We start from the raw sequence: 19076 nt of genomic DNA, 5'->3' as shown, positions 1-19076 counted from the left end.
TACAACACACACAAGGAAAACACTTGCCAAGGAAATGTCTCTGTGGCTGGGGTCCAGGACTTTGAGCAGGACTCGGATCTCTTTTTCATTCTGATATCCTTCGTTCTCATCATCCTTGAGGCTGAGCATCCCTGAGTAAATCTGGGTCCTGGTCCCTCTTCCCAGGTGTTCTCCCTGAGACACAACAGCAGGGATTTGTCAGACAGGAAGAACACAAGGTTTACACCAATATTTATTGGAATCTGTGCTTTTTTCTGTCTCTGGTTGATGTGGTTGCAGATTTAAATTTATTCCAGCGAGAACCCAGTGACAGGGAGTTATTTTTGCTTCAGTGAGCTCTGAGCATCCTCCCCACGTGAATTCCTTGGATATTACACCTCCACTAACATCCAGCAGGTTCCCTGGGATTGAGCATTCCCAGACTAAACAAATGAATAAACAGCTGGGCTCTTATTCACAAGAAGCTGCTCCTGAGGTGATCTTTAGTGTGTTTCCAAAAGTGAGAGGAAGTAATATTTACTGCAAGGCTTTGTTTGGGGAAGCAATTTCCTCCAAAATAACAGAGGATTCTGCCTTGGGATATTTTTGCAGGAAGCCTGGATGCTGACTGTAAACACACCAACCCAAACCCAATCTCTGTCTGCAGTGATGCAACTAAAAACCCCCCAAACCTTTTTATTTCACAGAAGAAGCCACGTGCCTGATTTAAGAGCTCTTTTTAGAAACATTAAATCTGATTTAAGTGCATTCCAACCCCTGTGTGTTTGCTAAGGTTTATTCAGGTGACCTGAATAAATAACTACACAGACATGGGGAAATTTGAAAATTTAGAGAGGTTTCGAACACAGAATTCTGACTGCTCAGAGCTTTTGAATACTTCACCTTTTTCACTGTAGGATATTATCTTAAACCTCTGTTTCTCTGATAAGTCAGGCTTTAAAAAATACACCACAACAAACCAGCTCCCCAGAAATGACCTTAAACCCCCTCTTTTCCTTTAGAAAACTGCTTAAAAATCAATTTGATTTCCAGTGAAAGGCATCCCTCTCCTCAGCTCTCCTTTATCCACACAAGGCCATACAAACATTGGGGTTCTGGAATCAGAGGCTTAAATGCAAATAAAGCTCCAAGTTAGGTTTGCTGAGGGGAAGTGGGAGCGGCAGGAGCAGCCAGCAGGGGGTGATTGGTGTCCCCTGGCCGGGAGCAGGGACAGCCACACTCGTGGGCTGCAGGGCAGCTCAGCACCCACCTGCACGATCTCCTCCTTGCGGATCCGATGGAAGCTCAGCTGTCCCATGGGATACACTGGCTGCCATTCCTGGGCCTTCTTGGTGGCCACCAGCAAGTTGGAGATTTCTGCAAGGCAGGGGAAGAAAATATCCTTAAAGCTTTTCAAAGAAACTGCACTCCCCCTTCCCAGTAATAACATGGATGTAAATGCTCCTGCCTTTAAATCCCCAAAAATCGGGAGGAAAAAAGAAACTTGGACTTGACTTCTGCTCCTCATTCAACAGGAGAATCACTAAAGCACAGTTTCATATTTGTATTTTAAGTAGAGTTATCATCAGCCAGATCAGGGTGATACTGAGCAACTGAACAGAGTTTTCTGCACAAAGCTTGAAAGAGAAAATACCCCTGCTGTACATGGAATAAAATGGAATAAAATATCCCACATTCCCTCCTGCCAGCAGATCCATCTCCTTTCCAGTGTGCAAGGGGGAGTCTCATTTCCTCCTCACCTCCTTCCAAATTCCCTGTACTCTGTGAAACACCACCAGTGTTCCCAGGGCGCTGGAATGAAACTGGGGAGTGAGGAATGCGCAGAAGGAAAAGACTCAAAAATCCAGAGCTTCCTCCCCACTGCTGCAGGGTAGAACCAGAAGTTTTGCACAGGAATTCTGCCTTCCAGGCATTATTTATTGGGAGAGGATGGATTGGGATGTGTGTGGCCATCTGGGCTTCCTCCTGCTGGGAGCAGAAGGTGGAACTCTGGAAAGCACCAGGAATAACCACACCCTCCAAACTGCTTTAGTCCTGCATCCCCTGAACTTCTTCCTGAATACCTGATTAAATATTCAGAAAAGGAAAAAAACCCACCAGGAAAGAGACAGAACAGGGAACATGCACTGAATCCTGCTGGAACTAAAGCCAGGGGAGAAGCTGAAGTGGGCAATCAACTCCCTGACCCATTTTGTTTTATTTTACCCCAAATCCAGCCATCAAAACGTAACCAAAACGTCAAATGTGCAATGTCCTCCTGCTCCAGACCATTACCCACGTTCTTTGTGCAGAGTGTGAGAAGCTCAGGGACTCTCCCAAGGCCTCAGAGCAGCAGGTAATTGATGTGGCTCAGTTATTCCCCTGCTTCTAACAGGAAACCATTATCAGCTCAGCACAATCACCCCACTGTGCTTCCTCTCTCGCACAAAATTCAGCTGCAAGACGCTCGCAGTTCATAGCAAACAGCTCCAGAGAGTGCTGCCATCACTCAACAACTGCCCCATTGTCCCTCAGATGGGACCTCACAGATGATTTCCTGCCACCAGCCTCTTCAGGACATCAGCTGGGACCAAAACCCTTCCCTGCTGCCTCGTGCAGATGAATTATTGAGCACCAGCTCACAGTGAGAGCAAACACAGCAGCTTCCAACTCTCCTTTCCCCTCCTCAAACCTGTTCCTGGCACCTGTTTTGCTTCTGACAAAACTCCTCCTCCCCAGAGAAGGAAAAAACTTTAAACTACTTCTTTTTAAAGAGCTTCACTGCAGGATACAGCACTAAAAACACCCTAAAGAAGCCTCCTGTTCCTGGAGTTTGCTCCCTTGCAACAACAAAGCCCTGCAGGGCCAGGCTACCTCTGGGTCTGGGCTGGCAGCACCTCTTCAGGGTGAAGCTGATGTTGTCTGTCCGAAGGATTTGTCCCTTCAAGTGATCCATGAGGTCCTTCAGGGATGCAAAGGATTTGTTGGAGCCATGGAGGAAGTACCCCCCTTTCTTCACCTCAATCTGGAAGTTCTTGTAGGGGCCTGAGTTACTCATCACCTGGTATTGGGGGGAGAGGGAAAAAAGAAAGCAAACAGAATCATTGGAGTGAAAGAATGTTTGCAAAGCCATCAAAGCCTCTCAAAACCTTGGCATCACCCATAGGACCAGCTCATCACCTGCTCCTAAGCCAAGGTCCTCTAATCAAACTGCAACAAAGCAGAAAAAACCCTAAAATTCCTGGAATTTTCACTCCCAGGAGGCTCAAAGAGCAGAAGAGCAGCATCATGAAGATGATGCAGTCACCCAACAAGCCCAAATTACGGCTTTTTGCAGAGCCTGAGAATATGCAGAAGTTTTGCCTCTTCTGGAGGAATTTTTTCTTCCTTTGGTCAAGAATTGCAGAATCTGGAGCAGGGTTTTGAAATCTCAACTTAAAAATAGTGAAACTCCCTTCGCAACCCCAGATGGTTCAAGCACTGAAACGAAATCTCAGGCTGGTGTTGAGACCTTCCAGTTTCGCTCAGAGGTGTTGGGGAAGGGCTGAACTTCTGAACTTCCCCATCTCAAGAGCTCTCAGGGTCTCCCCTCTGCAGTTTTGGGTGACCTCTCCCTTCCCTCTTTTCCAAGAGAAAATTCCTTTCTTGTTTCACTGTTAAAAGACAGAGCTGATCATCTTTTTTTTTTGGCAAATATCCACGGGAGATAACCCCAGGATCAAATATCCCTTCCTGACTCACCACTGATTCCATGACCATTTCTTCCTAAGATAATAATTTTATTATTATTATTAGTATTAATTTCTTTATTATTATTCTTGTGTGAACACTTTAAATATTCTCCCAAACCACCAAGTCAGCTGCAGGCTTCCAGCTGAGGCCAGTGTGGCAGTAAAATCCATCCAGGGAATTAAATCCACGCTCAAAAAGGCTCATGGGAAGGTGAAGTGACAAATTCTCCGTGTCATGAGTTTAAAATACTTAATTTTTATCACATTCCTGCACAGTTTGATTGGGAGGAATGGAAATGTTCTGGATCTGATTAATCCTATTTGGAGAGACAGCACAAAGGTGTGGAGAAAAAAGCCAATTCCCTCCAACAGAGATCAGGGTGACTGCCCTAAGGACAAAAACACATCCCCAGGGATTCCAGGGAGCAGATTCCTGCTGGGAATGCCACAGCTGGCTGTACCTCTGAGCCTTCCAAACACGTCACAGTCATGAGGATGTGGTTGAAGTTTGTGCAGCTCCACCTCAGCACGTACATCCCCACCTCGTTCCCCTCCTGCCTCAGCTTGTTGATGGCATATTCCGTGCTGGAAGGGAATGGACAGTGAGCAAAACCAACAAGGGAGCATCCAAAAATCTGTTCTTGGGAAGGAACACGAGAGCAAGCCTCTATTTGGGGTGTAACAGCAACTTAGAAATATGTATATTATTATTAAAACAGGATTTAAGGGTGCACTGCGCACCTTGGGCTGCCCAGAGCAAGGGAGGAAGGATTTGTTAAAGGGAATTCTGCATCCAGCACTGTGCAGGTGAAATCTGGGATTTCTACAGTTTGCAGCTTAAACACAAAGGGAAAAACCACAAAGGTGGGTGGAGGGAAGAGAATTCCTTCAGGGTTTAAAAACCCAAGGCTCTGTTCATCCATCCAAGGACTCCTGGGGTGAGTGTAGAGACAACTCTCTACCTAAAATATTCCCATGTGTCCATGGAGGAAACTCTTGAAACACTCCTTCACTGCAGAAACACTGGGTTTATAGATGAGTAAAGAGACAAACACTGATTTTTTCCTTAGCAAAATTAAGTTTTTCCAACCCTTTGGTAACTAACCACCACCCATCCAAACTCCGGCTTTCCTCAGCAGATTCACTATGAGAGGAATTATCCAAAAAACCCCTCCAAAGGCAGAAGTGACTGACCAGATGGGCCCGTGGCAGCCGTTCTTGATGTTGTGCTGGATGAGGGGAGGAGCCACATCAGTGCACAGGTAGTGGTGGGCATCTGCTGTGAGCCTGAAGTAGCCATCGACCAGCGAGGTGAAGGAAAGGGCCTCGGCGTGGGAGCTCAGCTTCAACTCCTGCCACAAAACACAGGGAAGAGCCCTTACAGCTCTGCCACGACACCTTGGGAATGCTGGAACATCCAGCTACTTCTGGCTACAGGATGTTGGTGTTTGATGAGCCAGCAGTGGCCATTCCTGCCCTCCTCTGTCCTGGCTGCACACTCCGTTCTCCAACATCGCAAGGTCTGCAACTCCACGTGGGATCTGTGAGGGAAACTTTAGTGCCAGTGTGGGCACAACTGCACTCACCCACTTTTAACAGCCATTTCTGCTCTGCCCAGTGTCAAGGGCAGCACATTTTGTGTTATTTACACTCAAAATGTCCCTCAGGAGGTTGTCACCTTCTGTCCAAGCCCACCCCAGGTCCCCATGGAAGGGAAATGATCCCAGGTTTGGTTCTCACCATCCTTTTGTTATCCTGCTTGTTGATGCTGACTGTGGACTCCTTGATGACAATGTGGGTGATTTCAGGGAAATAGGAAAAGTTGTTCCACGTCTCCCGAAGTTTGTGTTTTTCCTCCTCCTTTTTGGCTTTGCCATCGGATTTTTTCTTCTTCTCTTTCTCTGTCTGTACAGGCTGCAAATGTATTTGGGACAAAAGCTTTAATTAAAACATTTTTAGCACAGTGTTTTTACTCTAAACCAAAAATCCATTCTGTAACTACAGAATAATAATATAAAATATAGAATATAATGCAGTGCAATATACAGAATAAAGCTACTGAATTCTGGAATGTTTTTTGCAGAGTCTTTCATTTTCCTGGTAAAAGGCTTGCCCACACAGGCTGTCCAGTGTCCATCCTTGGAACCTTTCAAGATAAAAGCCCTGAGCAACCTGGTCTGATCTCAAAGCTAAGCCTAAAAAGGGCTGGAACTTCCTGGGGTTCTTCCAACCTGGATAATCCTGTAATCCCATAAAAGCCCCTCCAATAAAAAGCTGCCTGAAGACCACAACTATTTTTTAACAGCTGTTATGTCCCAAAAAATCCTCTAATTCCCATTTCTCATAGGCTACTTACACTTGGCTTGAGCCTCCACTGAATCCCATTGTTTCCTGTCACCATCACTTCATACTTCTCATTGTCTCCACAATTAAATTTATTTATCTCATTCTCAGCAGAAATCAGCAAAAACGAAGTCTCAAAAATCTCTGCCCCGTAATATTTGGTCAGGATCTCCATGGTGGATAAATATTTAACCTTCAGATCCCGTGGGGAGACGCTGTTGTTGCAGATGGTTTTGTTGTTGAACTCCTTCAGGAAATGCTTGAAAACGTTATTGATCCGAATCCTGGTTAAGAAATTCCTCTGCCTGATGGTCTTGTTCAAAGTTTCAGGGATATAATGCTTGTAACTAGAAGGAAAAACAAGGCTGTGGATTCGATTCCTCCTCTGGGAGAGGAGCAGAGCCAGCAGGGACAGAGGATTTAGCCCAGCTCACCTGATGTCCTTGGGAAGCTCCGGCAGCTTCACGTTTTTCTTGATGGCATCGTGGGAGATTGCCAGGACAGCCATTCCCAGACACTCATTCTCAATCTCATGGACCTCCTGCTCGTTTTTGGGGTCACGGATGGGTGCCAGGCCCTTCACTAAGTCATACTGGCCCTTAACAGGAACAAAAAACTCAAATTACCCATTTGGTCTTTCCCAGAGTTTGTTTTTGAGCAGGAATTCATCCCTTGGCTCTCCTTGGGCAAAGAGAAGCTGGAACCTCATCCCCTTCTTTTATACATCAGCCCACCAAAAATTCACTTTTTTTTTTAATTACTTACAGAAATCACCAGCCCTGGCCCCTTTTAGTACCTTCAATGGTTTTTTTCTGGTCCACCAGAACAACTTTGTGTCTCTGCTTTATCTCTGCCCTTCCCATCCAAGTCTCCATGAATCTCATGGACTCATCCCTAAGCCAAGTCCTGCTCTGGGACAGCCTGAAAAGTGTTTGGCTACCAAAGAGCAAAGACATTTCTGTGCCTCATTGCTTTAATGTTTCCCTGGAATTCTCTTTCATTGTGGTTTCCCAGCTAAACAAGGATTTGCTGGAGCAGCTGCATGTTGTCTCTTTTTCTGAAGGGCAAAGTCCTATTTCCAAGTGTGAAAATCCTGCAGGAATTCTACTCAGAATGAACAAAAAATGAGTTTTTCTCAGGACACTCAATTTGCTCTTTCATCAACCTGAATTTTCCCTTTTTTTTTTGTGAAACCAGGCAGCTTCTGCTTTGAAAAATCCTTTGGAAGGTGCAAGAGGAGAGCAAACCTGGAGCTGAGCAGGCAGTGGGGTTATCAATCTTTATCACCACGGGGTTATCAGTAAGTGGTTATCAATGTTTTAACATGACCCAGTAAAGAAACCTCATTCAGAGGACCCAGCCCTGCCAGATCTCCCTGTGCTGCTGCTCCTCTCCAACCCTGAATGTCACAGCTCACAAAATGTCTCACAAAAGGTGACTGACAGCGTTTATAAACACAAATAATTCACTTCTATAATTATAAATAATAATAATTAATTAATAATTATAAATAATAATAATTCTATAATAAAACATAATATAATTAACCATCTATAAAAATACATCCCTTTTTGGACTGTGAGAGTTCCTTTACACCTTCTATCAGTCATTTTTCTTCATGTAGCAAATTCTCTTCTCTCCACCAGGCAGAGGCACCAATAAAACCCTTTCAATACTCACAGGATACATTATGTGTATTTTAAGAGTTTGAGAAGAGGTTTTTAAAGCAGAATCCCATCTTTTTGTGGGAATACAGCATCAGAGACAACTCCAACCTGTGCAAAGATGTATTCCAGGGAATTGGCATCCAGGATGGGGGTTCCCTCTGGGGCCAGCTTCTTGTCATAGGCCTTGGCCTTCCTCGGGGAGTGTCTCCACACCGAGGGCTCGCTCTCATTGGTCCCGTGCCAGTTGGTGAAATAGTATCTGGCAAAAAAAGAGTCAGAAACTTTAAAAACTTCTTGGGAAAAGCCTCCATTCCCACAAGATATTTTGGACTTTGAAAAGCAAAGCAGTTAAAAAGCAAAAATCGGTCAAACTTCCGCCTTAAGCTTAAGTGGTCCCACACTCCAAGCATGTTCCTGGCCTGAGGAACTGGGGGAAAATGACTGAATTATTATATATTATTATAGGGTTTTTCCTTTTTTTTTTTGTTATAGAGACAGAGCACCTCTCCTGTGAGGAAAGACTGAGAGAGTTGGGATTGTTCACCTGGAGAGGAGAAGGCTCCAGGGAGAGCTCAGAGCCCCTGGCAGGGCCTGAAGGGGCTCCAGGAGAGCTGCAGAGGGACTGGGGACAAGGCATGGAGGGCCAGGACACAGGGAATGGCTTCCCAGTGCCAGAGGGCAGGGCTGGATGGGAGATTGGGAAGGAATTGTTCCCTGGGAGGGTGGGGAAGGGCTGGGATGGAATTCCCAGAGCAGCTGGGGCTGCCCCTGGATCCCTGGCAGTGCCCAAAGCCAGGCTGGACACGGGGGCTTGGAGCAGCCTGGGACAGTGGGAGGTGTCCCTGGGGTGAGATGGGATGGAATTTAAGATCCCTCCCAACCCAAATCAGTCTGGGATTGACATTTATAAAGCCCCAAATCTGCAGTGGTCAAGGCTGGAGTGCCTCAGCTTCAGTGCAGAGTCAGGATCTTCAGCAAAATAAAATTAATATTTTTAGTTAAGCTCTTCTCAGGCAGGAGCTCCAACCCAAAACTGCACCAAGAACTCCTGAGAAGAAGATACTCAAGAAGAAGATACTCAAGAACCAGAAGATACTCAAGAACTCCTTGGGCTGAAGTGTAAAGAGCAGAGCAAAGCAAACCCTTCTGAAATCCAAAGGAAATGCCTTTGTTTCCCTCTTCTCCTGCAGAAGAGGAGTCAGAATTAACAACTCCAATTCTTTTGTTATTTCCTGAAAATAATTATGGGCAAGGTATTGTGCATTGTTTGTAACTGAGGGGAGAATTTGCTCCTTTCCTATGAAACTGCTCTGATTAAGACAACATTTAGGAGCTACAGAAACAACTCCAGCTCCATTGTTTGGGGGATGAGTAAATGAAGGAGAATCTTTTCCTTGGAAAGCTCAATGGATTTGTGTGAGTGGGGGACAGATTTTTGCTATTCCCCTTCCACAAACAGGAACAGGAGCACAGATTTCCCCATTCCCAAGCGAGCTGGAAAGGAGATTGTGCCCCTGAGCTGCAGGAGCAGGAGCCAGCCCTCCCTCAGAGCATCTTCCAGGGCAGGGGAGCTGGGAAGAGGGATTTGGGAATCACTTGGGAAGGTGGATTTAGATTTCAGCCTGGCCAGGGAGTGCTGGAAATGCTGGAGGGGCCCTGCTGTTCTCACTCACTTCCAGCAGCTCCTTCTTTCCAGAGCTTCCACAAAATTGTGTTATCCCAGAATGGGCTGGAAGGGACCTTCCAAAATCCCTCCAGAAGGGATTTGGATCCCTTTTCCACACCAAGAAACAAACCCAGCTAGGGAAGAGTTAAACTCCTCCTGCTCTGTGTGCCAGTGACTCCAGGATATTACAAAATCCTGGGGTTTCTCATGTTGGAGCCTATTTTCTTTAGAAAAAAAAAAGAACTTGAGGCAAGTGTAAAAAACACAGGCTGCTCCCAAAGTTTCAGTGAAAAGTCCTTTTAAAAGATGACCAAAAGTGCAGCAGCATCTGGCACTGATTCAGTGGGGAGAGGAGGAGGAGGAGAAGTTCACACAGAAAACAAAAAGCTTTCAGCAGTGGGAGAGAAGTCCAACCCCTAAAAACATTTCAAACCAGACAAATCCTTTCATTTTTGAGATAGAATTTCAAAAGGACAGGACTAAAACCTCTCAAAGTAATCAAAAATAAGAATTATTTCATTTCTAAATTACCATCAACAGTTAATCCACTGCTCTATTTAAAAGGCCCAGACCATTTTCCTTTTTTAAAATTCATTTAGGGACCAGTTTCACAACCCAAAATCCACAACAAATAAATGAAATCAAGGAAAACACCACCAGGACACAACAGTATTCCTGGGAAAATGGGAATCTTTGGATTTTAGGGCTTAACTCCTTCTGAAATGCATCTGAAATTATGTAAAATCCGTATTTGTGGCCCAAAGTTTGACAGTTTTCATTGGTGGAGTACAAGGGACAAAAGAGATTTCCCTGCCAAACTCCAAATCCCAACTCCAAAGCTGAAAAAAACAATAATAAACCAGCAGAACTTTTCATTCTGGAAAGCAGGGGCTTTTCCACAGCTTCATTCTACGAAATGGTGCAACAGGAAAAATGCAGAAAATAAAGCTCAGCACAAATTAATTTTGTTCATAATTATTTTCAGGAAATAACAAAAGAATTGGAGTCATTAATTATCTTAAATCACCTTTCTGGGTTATGAACAGCCAAAGATTCTTTTTAAGAGGCAGCTGTTTAAGCAATTTTAAGGAAGGTGCTTCCCATCATTCCCCCAGGGCAGGAACACAAACACCAAACACAGCAAAAATTGGGTTTTAAGGATTAATAGTTCTTAATTAATTAAAATTTAAAAGTTAATTATTAAAAATTAATTAAATTCAAGAGTTCTTAATTAATTAAAAGGATTCAATCCCCACAACTGCACTTTAAATATCACTTTCTTTTACTGAGGGAAACAAAGAATTTCAGGCTCAGGGGAAATTTCACATTACACCAGAGATTTTTATTATTCAGGGTATTGTTACTGTGGCTGATCTCAGAGCAAGAAAGGGCACCCAGTGCTCTGTAAAAACCTTTTGGAGTCTCTCAATTTCATTATTTTGTGGTGTTTATCTGCCCAACCTCATCACAGCTGGGTAAATCTGAGATCAGCCAGGGTTAAGGCATTAATAACACTAATAAAAGAAAAAAGAAAACTACTACAGCATCCTCTTCCTCCTCCAAAACCAGCAATTATCATTACTTGAAAAGCAAAGTTCAGTCATTTTTCCTTGTAGCAGCTGATCCAACAATAACAATTCCAGTCTGGAATCCAAAAATCACATTGCAGAGCCCTCTCTTTGCATCTCCCTGCACCCCAAACTGACCCAGGGTGGGTGAAGATGATTTACAAGGTTATTTTCTTACAGTTGTCCCTCGAAGAATCAATTAATCTGTGGAGTTTCTGGATTAATTATTCCTGCAAGCAAAGTTTATTTCGTGTATTTTTCACCTGTATCCTGCACTTAAAGCTCATATTGGTAGATGAAGAGTCAGAATAAAAATAATAATTAAAAACAGAAGCAAAATGTGCAGAATTCGATTTCTATCAAACCCTAAAAGGATGAAAACTTTCTTTGCTCAGAATTCCTGCCTTCATTCCCACTGGATGAGGCCAGAGCACCCTCTCAGCCCCAAATCTCAGTAATGCCTGTGGCTGGATTTCCAGGATGCCACCTGGGGATACCTCTGAGCCAAAGATCCTGGGACTCTCCTGGCTCCTGGTTTCAATTTTCCAAGCCTTCCCCAGCCCAGTCCCACAGATCCCTTGCAGTCCTGGAGAATTCCAAAAGCAAGAGCCTGGTGCTTTTTCCTTTTAAGAGTAAAACTCCCACTGACTTCAGAGGGAATTGGAACACTTCAAACAGGAATTCATCCAGAAAAACACTGACCCAATGGGCTGGAGCCAATTTTCCAATTAACTCTGACCTTGTTCACTCCCAGCTTTGTGAAGAGAACTTCTCGTGGTTTTTCACCTTCTGGGCCTTTTTTTCTGAGGTGGAATCCCAAAGATGCAAAGAAATCAGGAGATATTTGAAGCTCCTGCTGCTCATCTCTCCTCTAAGGTGTGCAAAGCAAGCTGCTGCTTTTGGTTTTGCTTCCCTGCTTCTTCAGGGAGCTCAGAAGAAGAAGAAATATCATTTTCCAGGTGTTTTCCCTTACCTCATGCGATAATGGAGCCTGAAGGATGATTTTTCCTCTACCTTGAAGACCTGGTTTGGTGCATACCAGAGCTTTTTGTTCTCATCGTACAGGGCAAAGAGGTTGTGGCACAGAGGGGACACAGCTGTCACAAAAACACACAAAGGGATGAATCACAGGGCTCCAGTGCACACCCACACCCCAAAACACAAATGCATAGAGCAAATATTGGATCATGAAGAGAAACTGATACTGGGATTAGATAAAAACAAACATTAGGAAGGAAAGGTTGAGGTGGAGCTGTCACCTTGGTTCAGCTGGGTGTGGGGTGTATTAAACAGATTGTTCTGCTGTTAAAGTGATTCCCAAATCCTGATTGTGCCAAGGTCTGAGCTTGAGAAGTGACTTAAAACCTTGATTTTGTCCAGGTCACAGAAATGGGAGTTTTACCAAACCCACCCCTTTGTTCTCAGCTTTATTTTACCAATAAATTCAACCCCCAGAGGTAAAAGAGGAGATTTTAACAAACAAGAAGAAAGCTTTGGTCATTCCCCAGAGGGGTTTCCAGCTGAGAAGAGACTTTGATATGAATGGGCTGATCTGCTTTAACTTTGCATTTCCTCCCTCCCAGATTAAACGAGGCTGTGCTGTGTTTACAGGTCTGGTTGAATTCCTTGTTTTGGTTCTGGGAGCAGCTGCACCATCTGGGGGTTCACAGCCCTGAAAAAGCAGCTCCTGCACACCAACATAAATAGGGGGGTGTTAAATACCCCTCACTTTGCTTAAATCTCTTAAAAAAACAACACTCATTTGAGGAGGTTTGTCCTGCAGATTCCCAGCCTTTCACCCATTCCCATGGAAGAGGAGCAATTAGGCAAATGAGCTGAAGGCTATTACAAGAATCCAGGTGATGTGGGCACAGAAAATATTTGAGAGCTGCAGGAAAATTCCTGCCCAGTTCACCTGTTCACACCCCCACAGCAGCTGGATAACATTGGGTGTTCCATGGGGAACAGGACAGGGCAGGAAAGAACCCCAGAACTGTAAATACAAAAGCACACTGGCTTATGAGATCCAACAGAGATTAAATCCACTTTTTCCTGTGGAATTACAGGTATTTTGCTGAGCCCAAGCCCAGAGGGAACAGCACAGGACAGGCCCTGACACGTGAGGGATGCACACGAGGTAAAAGCAGCTCTGTGGGGATTTCCTGGGACAGGGTGGCTCTGATGGACACACAGAGGATGCCTCACTTTGGGTGCTTCGCTGAAATAAACCCAAATACTCACAACACCTCTGGGCAGCCTCAATGCACAGCTCCTCCGAGGTGAACTCGCCGCTGGAGTAACAAATGGGGGCTTTGTCCTGCAGGTAGAAGAGGATTTCCAACCCCTGGTGTTGAGCTTCCAGGTTGAGTTCATTTTTCTTGGTGCTCCTCATTTTTGCACAGAAAGCCATGGCTTTGCAATCTTCTTTTACGTTGAGATACTGGGAGAGGAGGGAAAAGAGCAAAGGGAAACGTGAGGGGGAGCTGGAATCCAGAACACAAATCCATCACTGCTGGCACGAGGGGCCAGGCACCACAGCTCTCAAAATCCTCAGGTGGGAAGCTGATTCTTCAAAGCCAACGAGGTGAAAAGGGGAAAAAAGCAATGTCAGTGATTATTCTGGTTCTGGGAACTCTGCTCCAAATCATTCCCTTTTCTTCTGGTGGCTCCACAGCTTTTCTGAAAGGTTTCTCTTCTCACTGTAAAGCACAACTTTCATATCCTTCAGCACTTAATTGGCTGGAAAACAACACTTGAGACTGAGTGATTTAAACAGCTCATTTTATGTTTCCTTTTTTAAAAAGTCAGCTTCTATTTTTACAACCCCTTAACAGCAAAATACTTCTCATTGTTTTCTCCCCTCTCACCCTTTGTGTTTGAAACTCCCATCACTTTATGAGTCATGGTGTATTTTATAAGATTTATTGGCATTTATCTTTTATTACTACTTCTCTCTCTCTCTCCAGGAGGAAAGAGTAGCACTGAGTGGGTTTAATGCAAGAGCTTTTAGATTAGCAAGGATGCACAACAGGGCAGCTCTGACTCAAAAGAAAATTGTGTTTTATTTAAGCACCCAGTGCTTAAACAGAAAGAGCAGAAAGTTATTTGGGTTATTTGGGTTCTTTGTTCCATGTTTTTCTAAACTTCAGCTCAATCAACAACAAAACCAATTTTATAGTTTATGAAATTAATCCTCCCACTAAAAAAACAAAAAATAAACCCCCAAAGCCAACACACCTGCATTTATGTGCCTGTGGGATCCTCTACACAACTGAAATGGGTTGTCTTCACTCTCCCCAGGAGCAGCTTCACTTTGACTGAAAAAAAAGGGAAAATAGGCATTGTCAGGAACGGCTTTGTACAGTTTGAGGCACAAATGAAATGGCCAGGCTGATGAAATTCCACCTGCAGTCCCAGGGAACCTTTATTATAACTGAGATCTGGATCTGGTCTCAGCCAAAGCCAGTCCCAGGAACCACCCAGGAGTTTGGGCACGTCCACTGATCTCCTCTGACACTCTGGGGGCACTGCCTGAGATGCAACCAAAAATCCCAGGGAAAGCTTTGGTTATTCCCTGCATTTTTCCCCTATTTTCAGTTTGGGCTTGGTCTCATCACAAGCCTCAGCTGTGACACCACAGGAACATTTTCCTCTGTGCTTTATTTCCTCTGGGACTTTTGAAGTCGCTCCATTCCTCACATTTTTATTAGATATTCATTCCAATCCTTCCCTGCTCTCTGCTGTTTCTTCCCCTCCCAGATTATCATTTAAAATGTGTCTAAACTAAAACTGACAGTGCTGCTGGTTTGGGAAACCTCACCCATCACTCATCTGAGGCTGAAAGATGCCTCCACTTCCAGCCTCCATCCCTCCTTTTTCCCTCCTCCTCCCCCATCTCTGCCAAAATGTGTTTAAACTAAAGGTGTATTTATTATTTTTGCTTCACCAGTGTGGGGCCTTAACCTGACCTAGCAGACTGCAGCAAATATTGCTTTAAAAGCCTGAGGCTTAGGCTGGAAAAAGTCAGACGGTGCCACACAACTTCCCTCGTGCTTGGGAAGAGCCCAGCAAACGTGATACTGTCCCAGAAAAAGAATTCTATTGAAGAGCCTGGCACACATTGCCAATTAAATTGCGTGTTCCTGCCATCCCTGCCACTTGAATGCTAAATTTGACTTTCCAGGCATATTCCCTTGGCAATAATATGGGGAAGAAGTAACTGAAAGCCTGATTTTTGGAATATGCAGACAAGCCAGGAATTACTTCTGCACAGCACCAGAAAACTGAAACACAAAAGGTGAAAAATATGAACTTGAATCTCATGAAAACCACCCCTTTTTAAATGACATATAACTGAAGCTCCATATATTTCAGTGTCTGTGTGGGCCTAACGTTAAAAAGGTTGTCCAGATGTTTTAAAATGTGAGGGGGAATATAAAACCACTGCCTTTTAAAGATTCATAAATCAAACTTCTTGTTTTCCAACAGTGCTGCTTTGCTTTGGTTAAAAGCTCCTACTCTTGATTTTAGCAATTCCCAGAATCCTAAAAACCCTTAAGTGCTGCTTCATTTACAAAACCTTCTGGGGATGAACCAAACAAACCAACATCCAATCTCTGATTTATTATTTCCTAATGGGTTTTCCAGACATTCCCGTGCTCATTGTTAGGGATTCACATTTTAAAAATGCATCCCCATATTCCAAAAAGTCTCCTTTGACCGAGACAAATTCCTGCTCTGTCGGAGCATCCCTCACCAGACCCACACACTGAAATGCTTCATCTCTGAAATGTGAAGGGGATTTTTACCCTTTGCCACTGAAAAGCTCTCAGAGGCTCAGTGGAGAATTGTTATTTGTGTAGTTTCTGGTCTCCTCCCTGCCCAGGGGACACATCCCAGGATGGCAGGGATGTGCTCAGTCCCTGCTGACTGACAGGACAGCACTCGCCTTTTTCAGGCATCTTTTAATTTCGCTTCATTTCCGTTTCTCCCAGTGGAAACAGTTCTTTGTGATGCACCCTCCAGAGTATTTTTGGGAATGCAGGATGGCTCTTCTTGAGATCCCACTCCCCCATGCAAAGGCTTTTCCTGGTTATTTAAAATCCTGACCCACACACACACGCACAGCCCAAGCTGGACAAGGGAAGCCAGGTGATGGAATCCTTTTGGATTTCAGATTCCCAGGCTGCTTCTCCCTGGATCCTTCTGGATAAGACATCTGGGGCACTGCCCAGGCTCCCCAGGGAATGGTCCCGGCCCCGAGGCTGCCGGAGCTCCAGGAGCGCTGGGACAGCGCTGCCAGGGATGCCCAGGGTGGGATTTGGGGGTGTTGGGGTGTCCAAGCAGGGCAGGAGCTGGGCTGGATGATCCTTGAGGGTTCTTCCAGCTCAGGATATTCCACGATTCTGGGATTTCTGCCACCTCCTTCAAAAGCTGTATTTCCAGAACCTGACTGGCAGCGTGAGCACGCCCCTGGCCCGGGGCAACACCAGCAGCGGGAGGGGATGGCTCATCCTTCACCCAAGGCTCCACCACACAGCTGAGAGATTTTGGGCACAAACACAAAGCCATGAACCCACAGCTGCCAAAACTCACATCTGATTTCTTTGGATGATGTCAAAGAACAGATCTGGATCCCAGGGAAGGAGTTTTTTTTCCTCACACCCAGACAGAGCCTTCACACACTTCTGGTATCAGAAAGAGGAAAAGTTACGAAATAGAGGGAGGGAAGCCTAAAGGTGGATTGTTCAAAATCAGTTTGGCCATTAAACTATTAAAATATTCGGGAGAGAATAATATTTGGTAAAAACTCAAGTTCCTGCCTAGGATGTGCTACATTTGAAGCCCAGCAGCTCCAGCATTTTTAAGAAAAAAGCCAAATGTACAACACTATTTGCTAAACAACCCCTTTAAACCTGGGCACGCCTCGAAAACTAAGAACAGGCAGACGCAGAACTTAAATATTTTTGAAACTATCTGCAAGTCCTCCTTGAACCAGAAGGATGCTGCTCCACCAACACCACACTTCACCATAAACCAGGAGCCTGGAAGCCAAATGCAAAGATGGAAGGTCCATTTCAGAACCTTTTCAGCAAAAGCCCCTAAAATATGAGTACAGGAAAATCCCAGATAAAATCTGACCAACCCAAAACTCACTTTGAAGCACCATTTTCAAGTTCTTCTTCTTTTCTGCCCTCTCAGCCCATTTAGTTTCTGGTTTCCTGACATGGCCATGGCCATGGCCTGGGGATGTTTATGATTGCTTATCCCAATACAGGAACAGATAAGTTTTCCTTAAGCATCAGGTCACTTTTGTACTATTTATACTTTAATGTCAGCCCAAAAGCTCTCAATTATTATTATTTTTTCACCACACTCCCCAATAAACCTTTCCCATCCTGTCCAGCCCAGGGCATGCATTTAACCCTGCATAACCTCTTAGAGACTCCTTGAAAATTTAGATCCATGAGCACACGCTGTTTGTTCTCCACAGCATCCTCTCCCCAAATGTACGTTTGATTTGTTTCAGTTATTGATTATTGTCTTTATTTCGCGCTTTTATTCAGTGAGCTCACCACACACTGCTCACCTCTGCCCCCAAACCAGAATTACTAATTCCCCTGGGTTCTTCTGTGCAGTCCATGCTGTGATACGACCGCTCCACGCTGCAAAATTGTGTTTTAGAGTAGGGCCAAGAGGGCGCAGAATGGAAATTTTCATCAAAAGTGGGTCATGTGCAGCAAAGTTCTCAAGAACTGAAAACCAGCCAGCTTCATTAGTGGCATGCTAATATTAACAGATACCAAATGTTTCCATTTTTAGCTCTCCAGCTCTGAGCAGCAGAGGAGGCCAACTCCTGGTGTGTTCTCTGAGTGCTTTGTGCCTACCCAGAGCTTCACAAACTCACTCCATCCTCTGCTGCACCCTGAGGAGTGACCCTGCTTGTTTCCTGTGCCTTTCCAAGGCAGTTTCAGCCACTTCTCTGAATTTCATGACGTGTCACCAGTATGGGAAGAAGTTGCTCAGCCCTCTCGGAGAGCTGGCTGTTAATTTGCCACCTTTATTTTCTGCCTGTAATGGCTGGGGCACATGCAGGAGCACACAAACACAAAATCACTTTGTTTTCTGCATTACCTGCTCTTCCCAGCCTGATTTTCCTTTGGATACAGGCTGGGTTTCTGTAATGACCAATTTTTCGTAGTATGGTTTGGGTTGGAAACGACCTTTAAAGGTCACAACCCCTCTGCAGTGAGCAGGGGCATCTTCAACTAAGCTTTTATAGCTCATAAAGGTGTACTTAATCCTCTTTTATCCACAGTTTCTGGTGTAAAAACAACTTTAAATGACACAATTCTTGAGGCTTACAACCTATTATTATATCCTTGTGTAGTCAACACCAAGCACTTCTCCTTAAAACCAGGATCAATTTCCTTGGAGGCAAAGGTCTCAAGCCTCAAGAAGCCATCAAGAAGCCATCACAGAACCCTTCCAACAACGACCTGATTTTTCTGTAATTAGTTTTTCCTCACAAGCCAACTATCTAAAAACCAGCATCAGCCTGACAATAAAGCTAACGGGGCTGAAGTGGCATTCCAATTTTAGGGTGATTTACACGGACAATTTGTTTTTATTCCTGCCTGGGACACGGCATTAATGATCCTTTTCCTTCCTTGATGTTCTCCTCTCATCCCCACGCCCGTGGCAGTCTGCACCTCTGGGGTGGGATGGAAGTTCTCTGGAAAAGAGCCACGCCACCTTCCCAGCAATGGAGCAGAGCTCCAGGAAGCACGGCCTCTTCCCGGTGGCACCGCGCTGATTTCAGGGGTTTCCTGAGGGGCACTTCAGGCGTGTGGGAAAACTGCCAGGGAAATTGCTCATCATGGCAAACACCTCAGGCTCCTCTCACGAGAAAGTGTTAAGGGCTGTGCAGAGCTGGCTCCTGCTGGGCTGACGTGGCAGTGACCCTCAGCAGGTCACTGGGGCAGGACGTGGCAGGGCTACGGACGCGTTGCAGATAAAAGTTAAAGCTTCCATGGAAGTGAACGAGTGGGAATGAGGCACAGAGAGTGAGAGAACAGGGGTCACACAGCAACAGCTGTGGAGCTTCAGTCCAGCACAGCCC

The 19076-nt window shown here is 44.9% G+C and overlaps 1 protein-coding gene across 1 annotated transcript in view; it reads right to left on the bottom strand.

The window, feature by feature from the left end:
• Positions 1-19076, bottom strand: part of JAK1 (Janus kinase 1) — a 44629-nt gene that overhangs the window by 6899 nt on the left and 18654 nt on the right. Inside the window, exons 2-13 of the mRNA XM_039555663.1 lie at positions 14192-14271; positions 13196-13394; positions 11928-12051; positions 7829-7979; positions 6488-6651; positions 6067-6400; positions 5451-5624; positions 4905-5062; positions 4172-4295; positions 2854-3040; positions 1250-1356; positions 28-174 (exon numbers count right to left, since the gene is read on the bottom strand). Coding sequence (XP_039411597.1) covers positions 28-174; positions 1250-1356; positions 2854-3040; positions 4172-4295; positions 4905-5062; positions 5451-5624; positions 6067-6400; positions 6488-6651; positions 7829-7979; positions 11928-12051; positions 13196-13394; positions 14192-14197 — 1875 coding nt within the window. The 5' untranslated portion in view covers positions 14198-14271. The remainder of the gene's footprint in view (positions 1-27; positions 175-1249; positions 1357-2853; positions 3041-4171; positions 4296-4904; positions 5063-5450; positions 5625-6066; positions 6401-6487; positions 6652-7828; positions 7980-11927; positions 12052-13195; positions 13395-14191; positions 14272-19076) is intronic.

This window comes from Corvus cornix, chromosome 8 (genome assembly GCF_000738735.6).
Source record: "Corvus cornix cornix isolate S_Up_H32 chromosome 8, ASM73873v5, whole genome shotgun sequence".
Lineage (NCBI taxonomy): Eukaryota > Metazoa > Chordata > Aves > Passeriformes > Corvidae > Corvus > Corvus cornix.
This window is presented reverse-complemented; position numbering and strand designations above follow the sequence as displayed.